The following is a 13,360-nucleotide window of genomic DNA, read 5'->3' as shown; positions in this document are numbered from 1 at the left end:
GACTACAGCTTGAACTATTTTTTCCCCAGCATGTAGAACTTTGTTTCCTGTACCCATGTCTGATTGTCTATAGTGTAGCAGTTCCCTTTACCTGCCTTTGCTATTCTGCAATTTTCACTTACTTGTTCTGTACTGGAGTTACTCCCCACGCCCGACTTAATTTCCCTCCTTTCTCACTCTAACTGAAGCCGCTTCAATTTATTTCTATCTTCCTTGGTCTTGCCCTTTTCCCTCTTCCAGTGTCTGTTCTCCACCATTAATAAATTTCCTGGGACCTCTATCCAAACGCTCCCAAACCTTGCCTTTTATGCAGCCATCCTGGGTATCTGATTAATGTTCTGCAGCTGCTGACCTCCAGCTGAACCTCCCCTGGCTCACCTGTGTTTTCATTTGAGTGAGCCAGGATAGGAATGTTGTGGGAGGCAGCTGAAGCTCCTATGTCCTCCTGACACCAGGATGTGGTTGTGTGTGTGTGTGTGTGTGTATGTGGCTGCTGGTGGTAGTCGTATCAAACTAGGATGCTAGGAGAGAGTTTTCTGTTGAAGATAAAATGTGGAGTTTCTCATATGACACTGCAGCCATTTCATTACAGAAGTATTACTTAGGGCAGTGGTGAGGAACATCCAGATTACAATGGAACTACAACATCCATCATCCCTGACAGTTGACAATGCTGGCTAAAACTAATGGGGGTTGGAATCCAACATCATCTTGGTAGACCACAGTTTTTCCTATCCCTGGCTTAGGGCGAAAGCATTTGCCACATTATTTTTGAGATTTCATCTGCAATCTTAAGGACTAAGAACTTGTCTTTTATAGATAAGTAGTCTCAGGAGACTATGGATTTGCATCTCTACTTTAGGGAAGCACTACTCCATGCCAAATTTGTGATAATTTCACAGTTAGATCTGTACGTAGACATTCTTCTATCTGCATTCCTTCCTTATGGACATTTTAAGAGCATAAATGCATATGATGCATCATCTCTGGACTTGGAAATCTCTAAGGCTTGGATTTCCAAATGGTGAGTTTCACCATTAGCAGCCACAGAAGGTAGAAAATGTGGTGACTCTACTGATTCCAGCCATACATGGCCAGTGGAGCAAACCTGCAGTTGCCATTGCTGCAGTGAATGTGATATGCGGCCCATTGCCAGTTCTAACCAGTGGTTGACACAGCAGGACCTCCAATGCTGAACTTCAGGTTCATACGGGGGCAGGTAGTTGCTCTGAGAGTCTGATCCAAAACCATTTTCTGCTTTAAAGGTTAATAATCAGTCCATTAAATTGGGCCTGGAAACAGATTGTCACCAGATAAGTATAACGGGATCTGAATGCCTAGCTGCTACAGTTAAGGCATTGAAGGACTGCCATGTGTACCTCATAAGCTGCTAGTGAAAGCCTTTCTAAAATGAAGCCTTCTTCTCCAATAGTTCCTATTTCTGTTCCTTCACCATTTCTACAGCCCTGCCCTACTTTTCTCTTCTTTAAGGTTCCACTTGACAACCCTTCTTTCATAATAAGATGGTCCACTCTGCTCATTAGAGAGGATGCATTGGAGTACTGCTTGGCACAAAACAGTGGGAATGTTACTATCATAAAACATTAGTGAAACAGCTAAAGCTTCCTACATTTAATGCTAATAGGAAACTGGGTTCCGTCTACTTCTAATTAGCCGCAAGACTTGCCTTTTTATAACATGAGAAGCTTTAAAACATATCAAATGCTGATAGAGCAGCAGGTATTTTTTGAACTGCAGTCTCCCTGTATACCTCATTTATCAAGAGTTGCCATGAATTCCTACGTATCTGTTAGCTCTCAAGTCCTAGTTACAAGGAGCTAAGGAAATCAAGCAGCGGGATTGTGTGTGTGTGTGTTTTTAAAAAATCTTTTTTATACTCTCATTTTCTCAGGTACTGGTTCCTGGCAGTCCTGGTATTGCGTGGAGTGAATGAGCATATGTTCTAGGCTGACAAGACAGCTGGCTTCAGGGGCTTGTGGTGGGCATGGGAAGTCTTTTATTGCTTTGTCAGTAGCTCACCTGCAGTCTAGGCAAAGAGTTCGCTCCACCTAGTGGCTGTTACACTTTCACGGTAGGATACAAATTCATCCTGGATTATGTGACAGAACACTGCATTGCCCAAGGTTGAGCGCACAAAAAGGAGGGGTTAGATGCTGCACACATTTGTTGACCAACAAAGAGACTTTGCTGCTGCAGTAAATTAAAATGGCTACTCAGTGGAAATAGTTCTAGCTGTAAAATAAGATGTTGTCCCACCCTGCAGAACACAGAGCACTGCATGAAAATAAGAGAGGAGTGGGGTGGGCAAGAAGATTCTGGCAGCACTGGGACAGGGATAAAAAAATTATCTTTGCAATCTCTTAGGGTAGTGAAGCCCATCCAGAGAGCCAGATGCATAGGAACATCTACAAAAACAGCCCCCCAGAGTTCCTTCTCTGCATAGAGAAAATAAAATTTATTTAAAATTTATATGGTGATGCTGAGTGTTAAAGCAGAAGTGAGATTTGAACTTGCAGTATCCCAGGATACAATTCAACCTTTTGACCAGTGTGGTGTGCTTGAACCTCCTGTCTACATAAACGTACATTGGGCTGAGGGGAGCTGAACATTCCAAGAACTATGGGAACGCCTATATATGTGAATGTGTGAATAAAATTGTGTTTTGAATAGACTGTGTTTTAGTGAATTCTCTCTTCAAAACCAGACCTAACTAGATAAGATGACAGAGATCTCTGATTATATCTCCTGTTTCTTTAAAATTTAGGGAAGAGCAGATGTTTGGGGCAGGGGAGAGATTTAGATGTAAGTAGAGCCCTTCTGGATCAAACCAAACACCCATTTAGATCTGTATCCTGTTTTCACAGTAGCCAACCAAGCAAGGCAGGAGCCCACAATAATTTTCTCCCCAGCAACTGGTATCCAGAGGCAGACTGCATCATTCGGTTTGGATTGAGACTGAAGTGCTGGGGCAGAGGAACTTAACCCTTTCCTCAAGTGCTGAATTCTCAAGGCAAAGCTTCTGCCCTCTAGTTGATATTTGCCATATCATGGGAAACTTACAAACAGCAGCAGCTTCATTCTACTGAGGTAACGTGCATATACACAAGAACAACTGGCACTGGTGCTCCCTTTAGATGCAGGAGTTTGGACTCAAATATGTGGTTTGCATGTGCGTGGACTTTTTCTGGTAAATACCTTTCCAGTTGTGTTTCAGTAGTATGGCCTCAGCCTTGCTCCAGCTGATTTCTCGCCTTCTCTTTCTTACAGTCGAGCACCTCCTTCAACCGAGATGCTGTTAAGGCAGGGACAGGCCGTCGGTTCCTTGGCGGGCTACTTGATGACACCTCTTACTGCTACACCCTGGAAGTCTCCTTCTACAGTTACATAGTTGGAGGGACTACTTCTACAGTCCCGTACACAGAAGAAACGTGTATCCTTTGTGATGCTTTAGTTTTTGTTTTCGCTCTACCACAACCTGGGAATCTAAGGTAAGCAAAGACTTGGAATAACAGCAGCTCAAAAAAATACCTTCTTTGCTCAAGCACACTGTTATATCATCTTTTCAAGGTTTCTCAGAAGTTTCTGTTAGGATATGGCTTGGATCCTGAGGTAATTTAGTATCAGAAAAGTGATGGGAGGAATGTTTCCCATCCCCTCATTCTCCCTGCAGCATTTGTGTCACGTTTGCCAGAGTATCTGGGAATAATGTGGGATGGGACATGAGGGAGCTGATGGGTGAGAAGAGAACCAGGCTAAATTGAGTAGCTTTCTGCCTGATCTGGGGTGAACCCCCCATTTCCCCATCAGTCTTTTGCTCCCCATCATATGTTGTTCTGGGGGCCCTTCTATACTCTTGAGGTTTTATGAGGGGTGCAGGTGGCTGCAGGATGGAGGAGGCGATAGGAAGCTTTCCTTCCAAGAACTTCTTCAAGTAAAATAACCGTAGAATCAAAGACTATGTCTATATAACTGTCTTCTCCCCCCTCTTTTAGGGCTGTATATTGTATAACCTCATTAATGTGCATCTTTTCTGTTTATTCATACTATTCTATAATATTCTAAAGGTTTGCCAGAAGTTTCTATTAGCTTTTATATCCAGTGGCAAGTGTTAAATTTGTTCTGTCGTCAACCTCTTCTGAATCCTGGTCTAAGCTGTCAAAAGCAATTTTAGCCCCTGTGAGAAAAGTCAGTCACTATTCAAAAAAGACTGTGCTGTCCTTGATTATGCATTCCTCTGTGATTTACATCTCCCACTTCCTCAGCTCCCTGCTAAAAGTCATCCTTCCTTTTTATTTCCCTTTTTGGGGAATGGGGGGGGGGGGGTTGGGGCTCTTTATATCTCTGCAGGATCAACTTGTCTTATGCAGATGGAGCTATATCACTCTTGCTTCATACATCATTGCCATCAGCCAGCCAGAGCAGAAAATAAGTTGTAGATAGCAGTGATTATCTTTGGTGATGAGGTACAGAAAAGCTGAGACTGCAGTTTGATTTCCATAAGCATGGCTGACCCTGCTGTGCTAAAAGTAGCACAAGCTGGTTTGAACAGGCAAACATGGAAAATGTTAGCATAACCTGTGTATTAATGTGGAAAATCTTACCCTGCTTGGATGTAACTTCCTCTCCTTCCTCCTTCCTGATGTTAGATCTCTCAAAGAAGAGAAGCCCTACCTTTCCCTGAATTTCATTACACTCATTCCCTGCTACCTTCTGATGTTACATTTCACTTTCTTTGACCCTGGCCAAGAATGATTGTGATGGGAAGTTATAAGCAGGGCTAGTAAGCTTCTTGAAAATCATCACTGCAGAAGCTAAATTAATTGGCACAAGAATGATTAATTGAATACTATTTCATTATAATTGAATACTGTTTCATTATAAATTCCATGATCCTTTAGAGTGCCCAAGCTTGGATATAAAGAAATTTGTTGAAGATTATGTTGTGGAGCTATTGAGGCATGTTAGGAAAGCATAAAAAGACAGTCTTATCATGGGAATGGGGATAAGAGTTCCTGTCTCAGTCAGGGATTGTACTCAAAACACCAGCTTTTTATCTAAGAAATCACTCTTGTCAAATCATCCTAATTTACAGAGAGACTTGGTGATTGCGATTTCTAGTTAGCTGCATTTCTTAAGTAGAAGACAAAGCAGAGTTCTTTAATGTATTGTGTGGAGCACTGTTTTTCTAATTTATAAATGATCAAGCTTAAGAAGACAACACGTCAGCGCTGAAAATCACCCTCTTTAATGTCAAGATGTGTCCTGGTAACCGACGTATTTGCAGCTAAAATGAAACCATGCTAGTTAGGTTGCAGCAGCTCTTTATGGGCATGTTTGCAAATTGGTAATTAAATAACATGGTTGAGGGTTTTTTTAATGACCTTGGAGTTCATTAATGACTGCAGGGAAAACTTTTTTTTCTACTGAACTGTGTTGAGATGAACCCTTCTGTAGCTAATTGTACTTTTTAAGAGGAGAATTTAAAAGTGTAATTTGATTATGTTAATTCAAACAATATGTTAATTTTATTTATATGGCCCACAGTGAAATCTGTGGATTGGATCCAGAACAAGTTGGTAGCACTTAGGTTCGATTGAAAGCAATATGAAATATTAGTTACGACTAATGGATGTCCAATTAATTTCAATAGGACCTAAGCTGGTCAAACTTGGGCTGGATCCAACCCAATAGCATGTATTCTACTGAAGATGTTGGAAGAGGAAGCAGTAACCATTTCTGGTAGCAGTGAACAGGGATAGCCAATGTGATACCCTGTGTTGTTGGACTAGAATTCCCATCAGCCCCAGCATCTCCAATTATTAGGAATGATGGGAGTTGTAGTCCAGTAACATCTAGAAAGTACCACAGTGACTACCATGTACTGAACTGTGGGCTACAAAACAGGACCACAATATTTATTAAGGCTGTGGTGTACATTTCTGCATTTCACCATTGAGGCTGAAAATAGCTTTCCTCTGTCTGATACTATTTCAGCGTATTTTTTTCCCTATTTAGGGTTTTCTTCACTTTCTTAAGAGAGATCTATCAGTCAAAAGTCATGTAGTAAGTGTGATGACATCCAGGTGCAATGTAGCCAATCAGATTTGACTGTGTGATGACATCACTTAAAGGAAACAAAGCCAACTGATAGGGCTTGGTGCATTAGTTATGTGAATAATTCCAATCAGTTGTATCATTTATTGCCCTCGCTCTTTATGGGCAAGCATTTTTACACTCCCTTTTATGTTGTCCTCTCAAAGTGCTAAAAGGGTAGCTTTTGATGCTGCTGGAAACGTTGCAAAAATGCCTCACCTCTGATGCATGTATAACCCTTGTGCCACCCAAGTGATGTGCTCATAAATTTCAATGGGGTTTCACTAGTGTCAGGGTGGAAGTTCAGCCCAGGTTGGGTTTCTTTTTTGGGGGGGAGGAATCTGCATGCAAAACAGGAGCTGAAAATGTCTCCTATGCTTTACATTTCAATAAGAGCACAGAATAAATCAACTCTGTGCCCCCCCCCCCCCAGTTCACTGCTTTCAACTTCTTAGTTTGGTTATTTTAACAGAAATGGACAGTGGTTATGATTTATGGTGTTTGTTCAGAGAAACAAAAAAATTACAAGGAGAAAAGTGTTTAAATGGGAAACATATTTAAATGGGAGCACCACAATTTCTTTTCTTTTCCTTCTTTAAGCTTGTCCTTATTCTTTTCTCTTACATATAAGCAAATTGGAAGGAAGCGAAGCAGATGGAACTGATAGCTAAACTCTTGGCTGTTCAGAGAACCATAAAAATGCTATTAAACCTATAGTTGGAATAATTCTTTGGTAAATGTTAAATTCCTATTAGTTATACTTGCAAAACATAGGTGCAACAGAAAGGGCAATACTAAGCTGAAAGGCAGTGGAGACAATGAAGGGCTTAAAAACTATGAACAGTCTACAAAAGTTATCTGAAGAGAGTAAAGTTGATAGCAACCATGTCAGATTGGAGATTTAGCTTGGCAACTGGCTTGGTACCTGTGTGTTTGTATCTGTCTGAAGTACAAATAAGACAGGGCAATGAACACTTTGAATGACCCCTGGGGCATAGATTAATTACAAAAATCGATGTATCACTGCGGTTTTTTGAGATGTTCTGCCATGTTTCATGTTTGTGCGTGTGGCTTCTAAACAGAAAGTATTAATACACCGGGTGTGTGGGTGCATGTGTGTGGACTGCTCAGATTAAATGATGATATAGGTACAAACAGATGCATGTATGGTGCATATTGCTAAATTTAAAATAGGATTTCTTTCTATTATCTGAATAGAAATTCTGAGAATGTCTTCTCTAAAGCTGCCAGGTTGCTAGTCTTCAAACTGAATGCATTTTTAACTTCACACCCCACCTTGATGTCAAATCTTATGTGTGTGTATGGCACAATGAATGTGCTAAACATGTTGGACCTCATCCATTTGCTTCCTCCTTGGTTGGTCTTGCCTCTACAAAATTGACCTAACATCCACACATCCCTGATCTTTCCCACCCAATTGTGTGGGATAACTATTGCATATTATTGGGCTGGAATTTATGGGTTGAATCCAACTAAGTCATGCTCAGAGCAAACCCACTGAAATAAATGAAAGCAACTAGTTTAAATTCCTTCCAGTAGCACCTTAGAGACCAACTAAGTTAGTTATTGGCATGAGCTTTCGTGTGCATACAAGAAGTTTGCATGCACACGAAAGCTCATACCAATAACTAACTTAGTTGGTCTCTAAGGTGCTACTGGAAGGAATTTTTTTATTTTGTTTCGACTACAGCAGACCAACACGCCTACCTACCTGTAACTAGTTTAAGTTCATTTCAGTGATTTTAGTGGTTCTATTCTTACACTGCCCTGTATACACACATGCACCACTTATGCAGAGCAAGGCAGAAGCCGACCATGTTCCCGATTTTACAGTCTTCTGTTTGAAAGGCTATCAGAAGACAGCCCTCTGTTTGAAGATGTGTCCAGTCTAAGAGTAGTATTCAACTAAGACCACTCAGAGATGACTCACTGAAATTAATGAGCCTAAGTTAGTCATGCCTGTTCCCTTCAGTGAGTCTACTCTGAGTTGGACTAGTATTGGATGTGGTGATGCATATCCTCCTTTTCAGCAATATGTGAAGGCAGGTTTCTGCTGTTCCACCATTCACTGCCATACCCTTTTCCCTTGCCTTCTCCATTAGCAACATTTGTTTTAACTCAGAACTCAGCTCCCTGGCCCCTTCCTCTCCCCAAGTTCTTTTTCTTCACATTCAAATGTGCTTGGTATCAAGAGGTAGATTTTTTTTTTTAAAAGTGTGCTCCTTTATAATGAGAAAATGAAATGCTAGTTGCATATCTTCTGCCAGTTCTCTTCTGGAAAAAAGTAAGTGTCAGCAGGAATCTAGTTATCAATTAATTGCAGCCAAAGCAAATGCTACAGTACACTACTAGCTTCCACATGCACCATTTGCCAAGTTTATAATAGTATCAGCCTAGCAAGCCATTAGTAAGATCCTGGTCCTCGGTACCATCTGAGATATACTGCTTTATCGCCACACTAAAACAAAAGCTATTTTCAATTATTGCACACATACTTCCTCACTCCATATAAGTTCCTGTTTGCCTGCAATAAGTTTACTGTACTGTATTGTGCTTCTAGACTTCTTGCAGGAATGTCTCTGGGAAATTCCTGTTCTAGCCAGAGATTCAATGGGGCTCTTTACAATAGCAGTGGAGCTTCTACGTTTCATAGAATTGTAGAGTTGGAAGGGACCCTGAGGATCAGCTGGTCCAACCCCTGGCAATATAGGAATTGCAACTAAATCATACATGATAGATGACCATCCAACCTCTACTTAAAAACTTCCAAGAAAGGAGAGTCCACACAGTACTCCTGGTGTGGTCTGACCAAGGCACAATGTGTGTGTGTGTGTGTGTGTGTGTGTGTGTGTGTGTAATACAGTCATCAGACCCTATCTGATATATCCCAATGCCACAAACAGTATACAGGGAAGCCAGAGAAATTGTTTTGATGGGCAATGCAAGGAGGCAAAGAAAGACCTTTTAAGAGCTATTAGGATTTTTTTTTTTTTTGGAGGGGGGACCCTCTGTAATTAATAAGGGGGATATGAGTAGGATTAGAGTAACATATAAGAAAATCCTTAAGAATAAAATAGCGAATTTTGTAAAATAGCAAATGTTGTGAGATGACAGTGGCAAGAACTAGGGCTGGCGGTGTCTGAGCAAAGGGAAGATAAATTGTGGGACCTGGCAGCTTGGAGCATGAACAAAACACGATCAACAAAACAAGATGCTACCATATTGGCGCAAAGCTGGGTGGAATATAATAATTAATAATTATTAATTATAAGAATTTGCACCTTGCCCATCTGACTGGATTGACCCAGCTTCCAGCATATATAAAAACATAATAAATCCTTAAACCTTCAACGCTTCCCTATACAGGATTGCCTTCAGATGTTTCCTAAATGTTACATAATTACTCATCTCCTTAATATCGGATGAGAGGGCATTCCGCAGGGTGGGTGTCACTACCAAGAAGGCCCTCTGCCTGATTCCCTGTAGTAGTAGTAATAATAAGGGCAACCAGCAACTGCCAAAGTGACCACTGATTGGTCAAAACTACTGGAATGGTAGTATCCCCTAGGGCATCCCCTACAGAAATAAAATCTCTCATAGACTACTACATCTCACCTTTTTGAATGCTTGGTAATCTGCTCTAGGAAGGCATCATATTATTTATGCCATTCAAATTCCAGAGACCATGGGAAGCCTGCATGCCTATTTTGTATTTATGTCACAAGAGAATGCAGCCAATATTGATTTAATTTAGCAATAATACTCTCATTTTTTGCTTTTGGCTTTGTACTCTCTAGAGACTTTAATTAATGACAATGCACAGCATCCTGCTAGGTACGGATTTTTTCTCCCTGCCCTACATTTTAAAAAAGTGACTGGAGAAGCTAAGAAACAAATTGAATCCACCTTTAGTATAGCAAACAAAGTTCCAGTGAATTCAGCAAATCTGGCACACTTTCCTGTTGCTGAACAGCCCTAAGAGCAGGACCTTCATTACAGGCATCTTCGTTTCTGTGTTAAATGTAGTTTGTTTTTTACTTTGGCTGCCATGTACAAAATGGCATGATTTGGCCTAAGGAGTAAAATCTAGCCCTCCTCATAAACAATGAACACCCACTCTTCAAATCTTATTTAAGCAGTTTCTAAGATAGCACTGGTCACCACCACTACTACTCAAAAGCTATTTTTTCTAGAAAAAGAGGTGCCAGAACTCACCACGAACACCTCCTTGTTCTCTTACAATGGCAATGGCAATGGCACCCACTTGAGAGGTGCTGAAACTGAGTTCCAGTGAGTTCCAGCTGAAAAAAAGGCCCTGGCAGTGACAGATCTTGGATTTGGGTGTGTGTATGGAAATGAATGCCCATTGTTTAGAATTCCCTGGTCCTTGTATCTGGGACACTGTTGTGGCAGCATCCTCAGGCATAATTAGGAGAACAGTACCAGCCCTTCTCAAGAGTTCCCCGTGTGGTGGTAGTGCTGCTGCCAAATATGTTTTGGGAACAGGAAAGAGGCTGTGTGTGTGTTGTCTTACAAGCACAGTCTCATTCCTGTTGATGTCTGCAGGACCATGTTGAAGCTTAAAATTTGGAATGGACTTAGAAATGAGCTCTTTTTCCAAGAGGTGTTTTTTTTTAACACTGTTACTTTAGATGACCCCATTCTGTATTGCAACTGCGGCGTCAGCTATCCATATTCATTTGTGTTGCTGCTGCTTTTATATTAACAAATTCTGTGCTATTTCTCAGCTCACTTTACCAATAATTTAAGTGGAACTATCTTCCGGGGTTGATCATTTCTTCACATGTAAGAGATCTCCACACTAGCGCTACTTTATTCCATCGCTTGCCAGGTGTCCTGCATATGTCCGCAGAGTTAAAATGGACATGTGCAGGATATATGGCATGAAATGACTCAGGCCAATGGAATATGCTTGTGTGGGACCCTACCATTTTAAAAGATCAAGGAGACAGCCACCTATGTGATGAGTGCATGATCTAAGATTAACAGTAGGCCTTATGTGGGTGCAGGAAGCAAACAACCGAGAACACTGGAGAGGTATATATCCAAAGATGGATGTGAGATGCAGAAGAAGAAGAAATGTGCAGGATCTGTCTATCATTGCTCCATCTCATACTTGTCACCAACCAGAACTCATAGTATCATTGTGATTGTATATTTTTCTGACTTGCGCCTTAATCCCCTGGACACGAGATTTAGAAGCTGACCCAGAGAACAAGCAGCAGTAAGGTGCCTAAATCCCCATGGAGATACAACTAGATCTCTCAGGCTCCTTAGAAATCCTTGCCTTTCAGCAGAATAACAAATCCTAGACTAACTACAGTTCTTGCTTTTCTTCTCCTTCACATACATTCCACTCTGCCATACTTAAGCAAGTCAGCAAAGAAACAGTTGTTGATACACTTCCCCACAAATTTAACTACTAACTACTACCTATAACTAGCATATATGTTTCTCCATTCAAAGTGACTCAGTACTTCTCAGCTTTGCATGGCTAGTTCTCGCTTTATGATTTCCACCCCTCATCATGGGTAAGCCGGCGCCATCCAGAGGCAATAGGGAAGGGCACAGGAAATTGCTAGGGAACCCAGATGTGCATCCTTGCCCACTTGCCCTCTTATGCCAAGGGTAAGACCTTAAACCCAGCTCGATGTGTCACCTTAGCAGAAGCCCTGCTCAGAACTCCTTGCCACTGATCAGTGGCCACACAAACCAGGAACGCAGCGCTCATAACGCTCCATTCTTGGCCCTTGCCCTTAAGTTATTGGTTTAAGAAAGGCTAGACAAACAGTGTGCTAAAATCCTTTTCTGAGACATACAGCTTGTTTCTGAGCCCGCCATCCTGGAAAGACATTAGTTAAGTTGTGGCACAGGTGTGCATTGTCCACATACCTACTTTTACAGGAGCAAAGACATAATGGTTCAGATATTGTCCGAAGCAACTTCTGCAGTATGCAGCTACTAGAGATGAATGAATGAATGAATCTTTATTTGCACCGGCCATAGCAATAAAACAACAATATGACATACAAAGAATAAAGATAAAAAGTCAATTACAGTGGTACCTCGGGTTAAGTACTTAATTTGTTCCAGAGGTCTGTACTTAACCTGAAACTTCTTAACCTGAAGCACCACTTTAGCTAATGGGGCCTCCTGCTGCTGCCGCGCCGCCGGAGCACGATTTCTGTTCTCATTCTGAAGCAAAGTTCTTAACCTGAAGCACTATTTCTGGGTTAGCGGAGTCTGTAACCTGAAGCATATGTAACCTGAAGCATATGTAACCTGAGGTACCACTGTATATAAAATACCTTTTTGGGTTTTGAATCAATAGTCTAATAGTGGGTCTTATTCTAATTGCCCCGGCTAAAAACCCTGCAATCTTTGCTGTCACCTGCTCATCTTGATCTGCCAAAAGAAAGGACACTGTGACAGTGGCTGGGTGACCCGGAATGGACTATAAAAGAGGGGTGATAACCTCATTCCTCAAGTCTTTATAAAGAGTGCAAGCCAGAAGGGCATGCCCCACCAAGTTGAAATGGGTAGGTGGGAAATAGTCGTACCATGGACAAAAATTCCTTATTATGGCCAAGTTGTTCTCTCGCTTAATATCATTTAGGCGCTGACTAATTAGACTGCTTGCTTTACTAAAATCCAGTGTGAGTAGCTGTTGTGGTGATAAGCCACAAGAGTGAAGTTTTTAGACAATTTTAGTCCAGGCACTCTTGTGACAATCTTGCAGCACTAGGGATATTAGACCAGGGGGATTTCAGTTTAGGCAAAGCCAATAGTTAAATGTCCTATGCCATATCTGTAATTCTACCGAGGGAAGATTAGCCTCTAGGTGCAATGAGGTGGTACAGAGAAAATTTGCCTTAAGTACTTTGATTGGACAGCTTCCATAGATCCAAGCTGAGTGCCTGTCCAAATCTGAGCCCCATATAATAACTGTGCTAGGGGTTTAGCTTGGAACACTTCCAGGGCTGACGGTATACGTTTACCACCTTTTGTGTAAAAAAAGCGTGTCAGAATTTTGGTACTTTAGGATGCTTTTTCTTTTGCACATTTCTGGTGTGCTCCCCATGACCCCATAGACTGGAAAATAAGGCCGAGATATTTGAAAACTTTGACCTGTTCAATGAACTGGTTGTCCATGCACCATCTATTGGCTCTATAGTTTCTTGAGAAAACCATGACTTGGGTTTTC

At 41.4% G+C, this 13,360-nt stretch overlaps 1 protein-coding gene across 1 annotated transcript in view; it reads left to right on the top strand.

The window, feature by feature from the left end:
- The window catches only part of BEND5 (BEN domain containing 5), a 728,817-nt gene that overhangs the window by 669,368 nt on the left and 46,089 nt on the right, over positions 1-13,360 (top strand). The window contains exon 11 of the mRNA XM_081009445.1: positions 3,289-3,451. Coding sequence (XP_080865571.1) covers positions 3,289-3,451 — 163 coding nt within the window. The remainder of the gene's footprint in view (positions 1-3,288; positions 3,452-13,360) is intronic.

The sequence above is a fragment of the Podarcis pityusensis genome (genome assembly GCF_964106645.2).
Source record: "Podarcis pityusensis genome assembly, chromosome: 6".
Taxonomy (NCBI): Eukaryota; Metazoa; Chordata; class Lepidosauria; order Squamata; family Lacertidae; genus Podarcis; species Podarcis pityusensis.
Note: the sequence above shows the minus strand (reverse complement) of the source record. Positions and strands in the feature narration are given on the sequence as shown.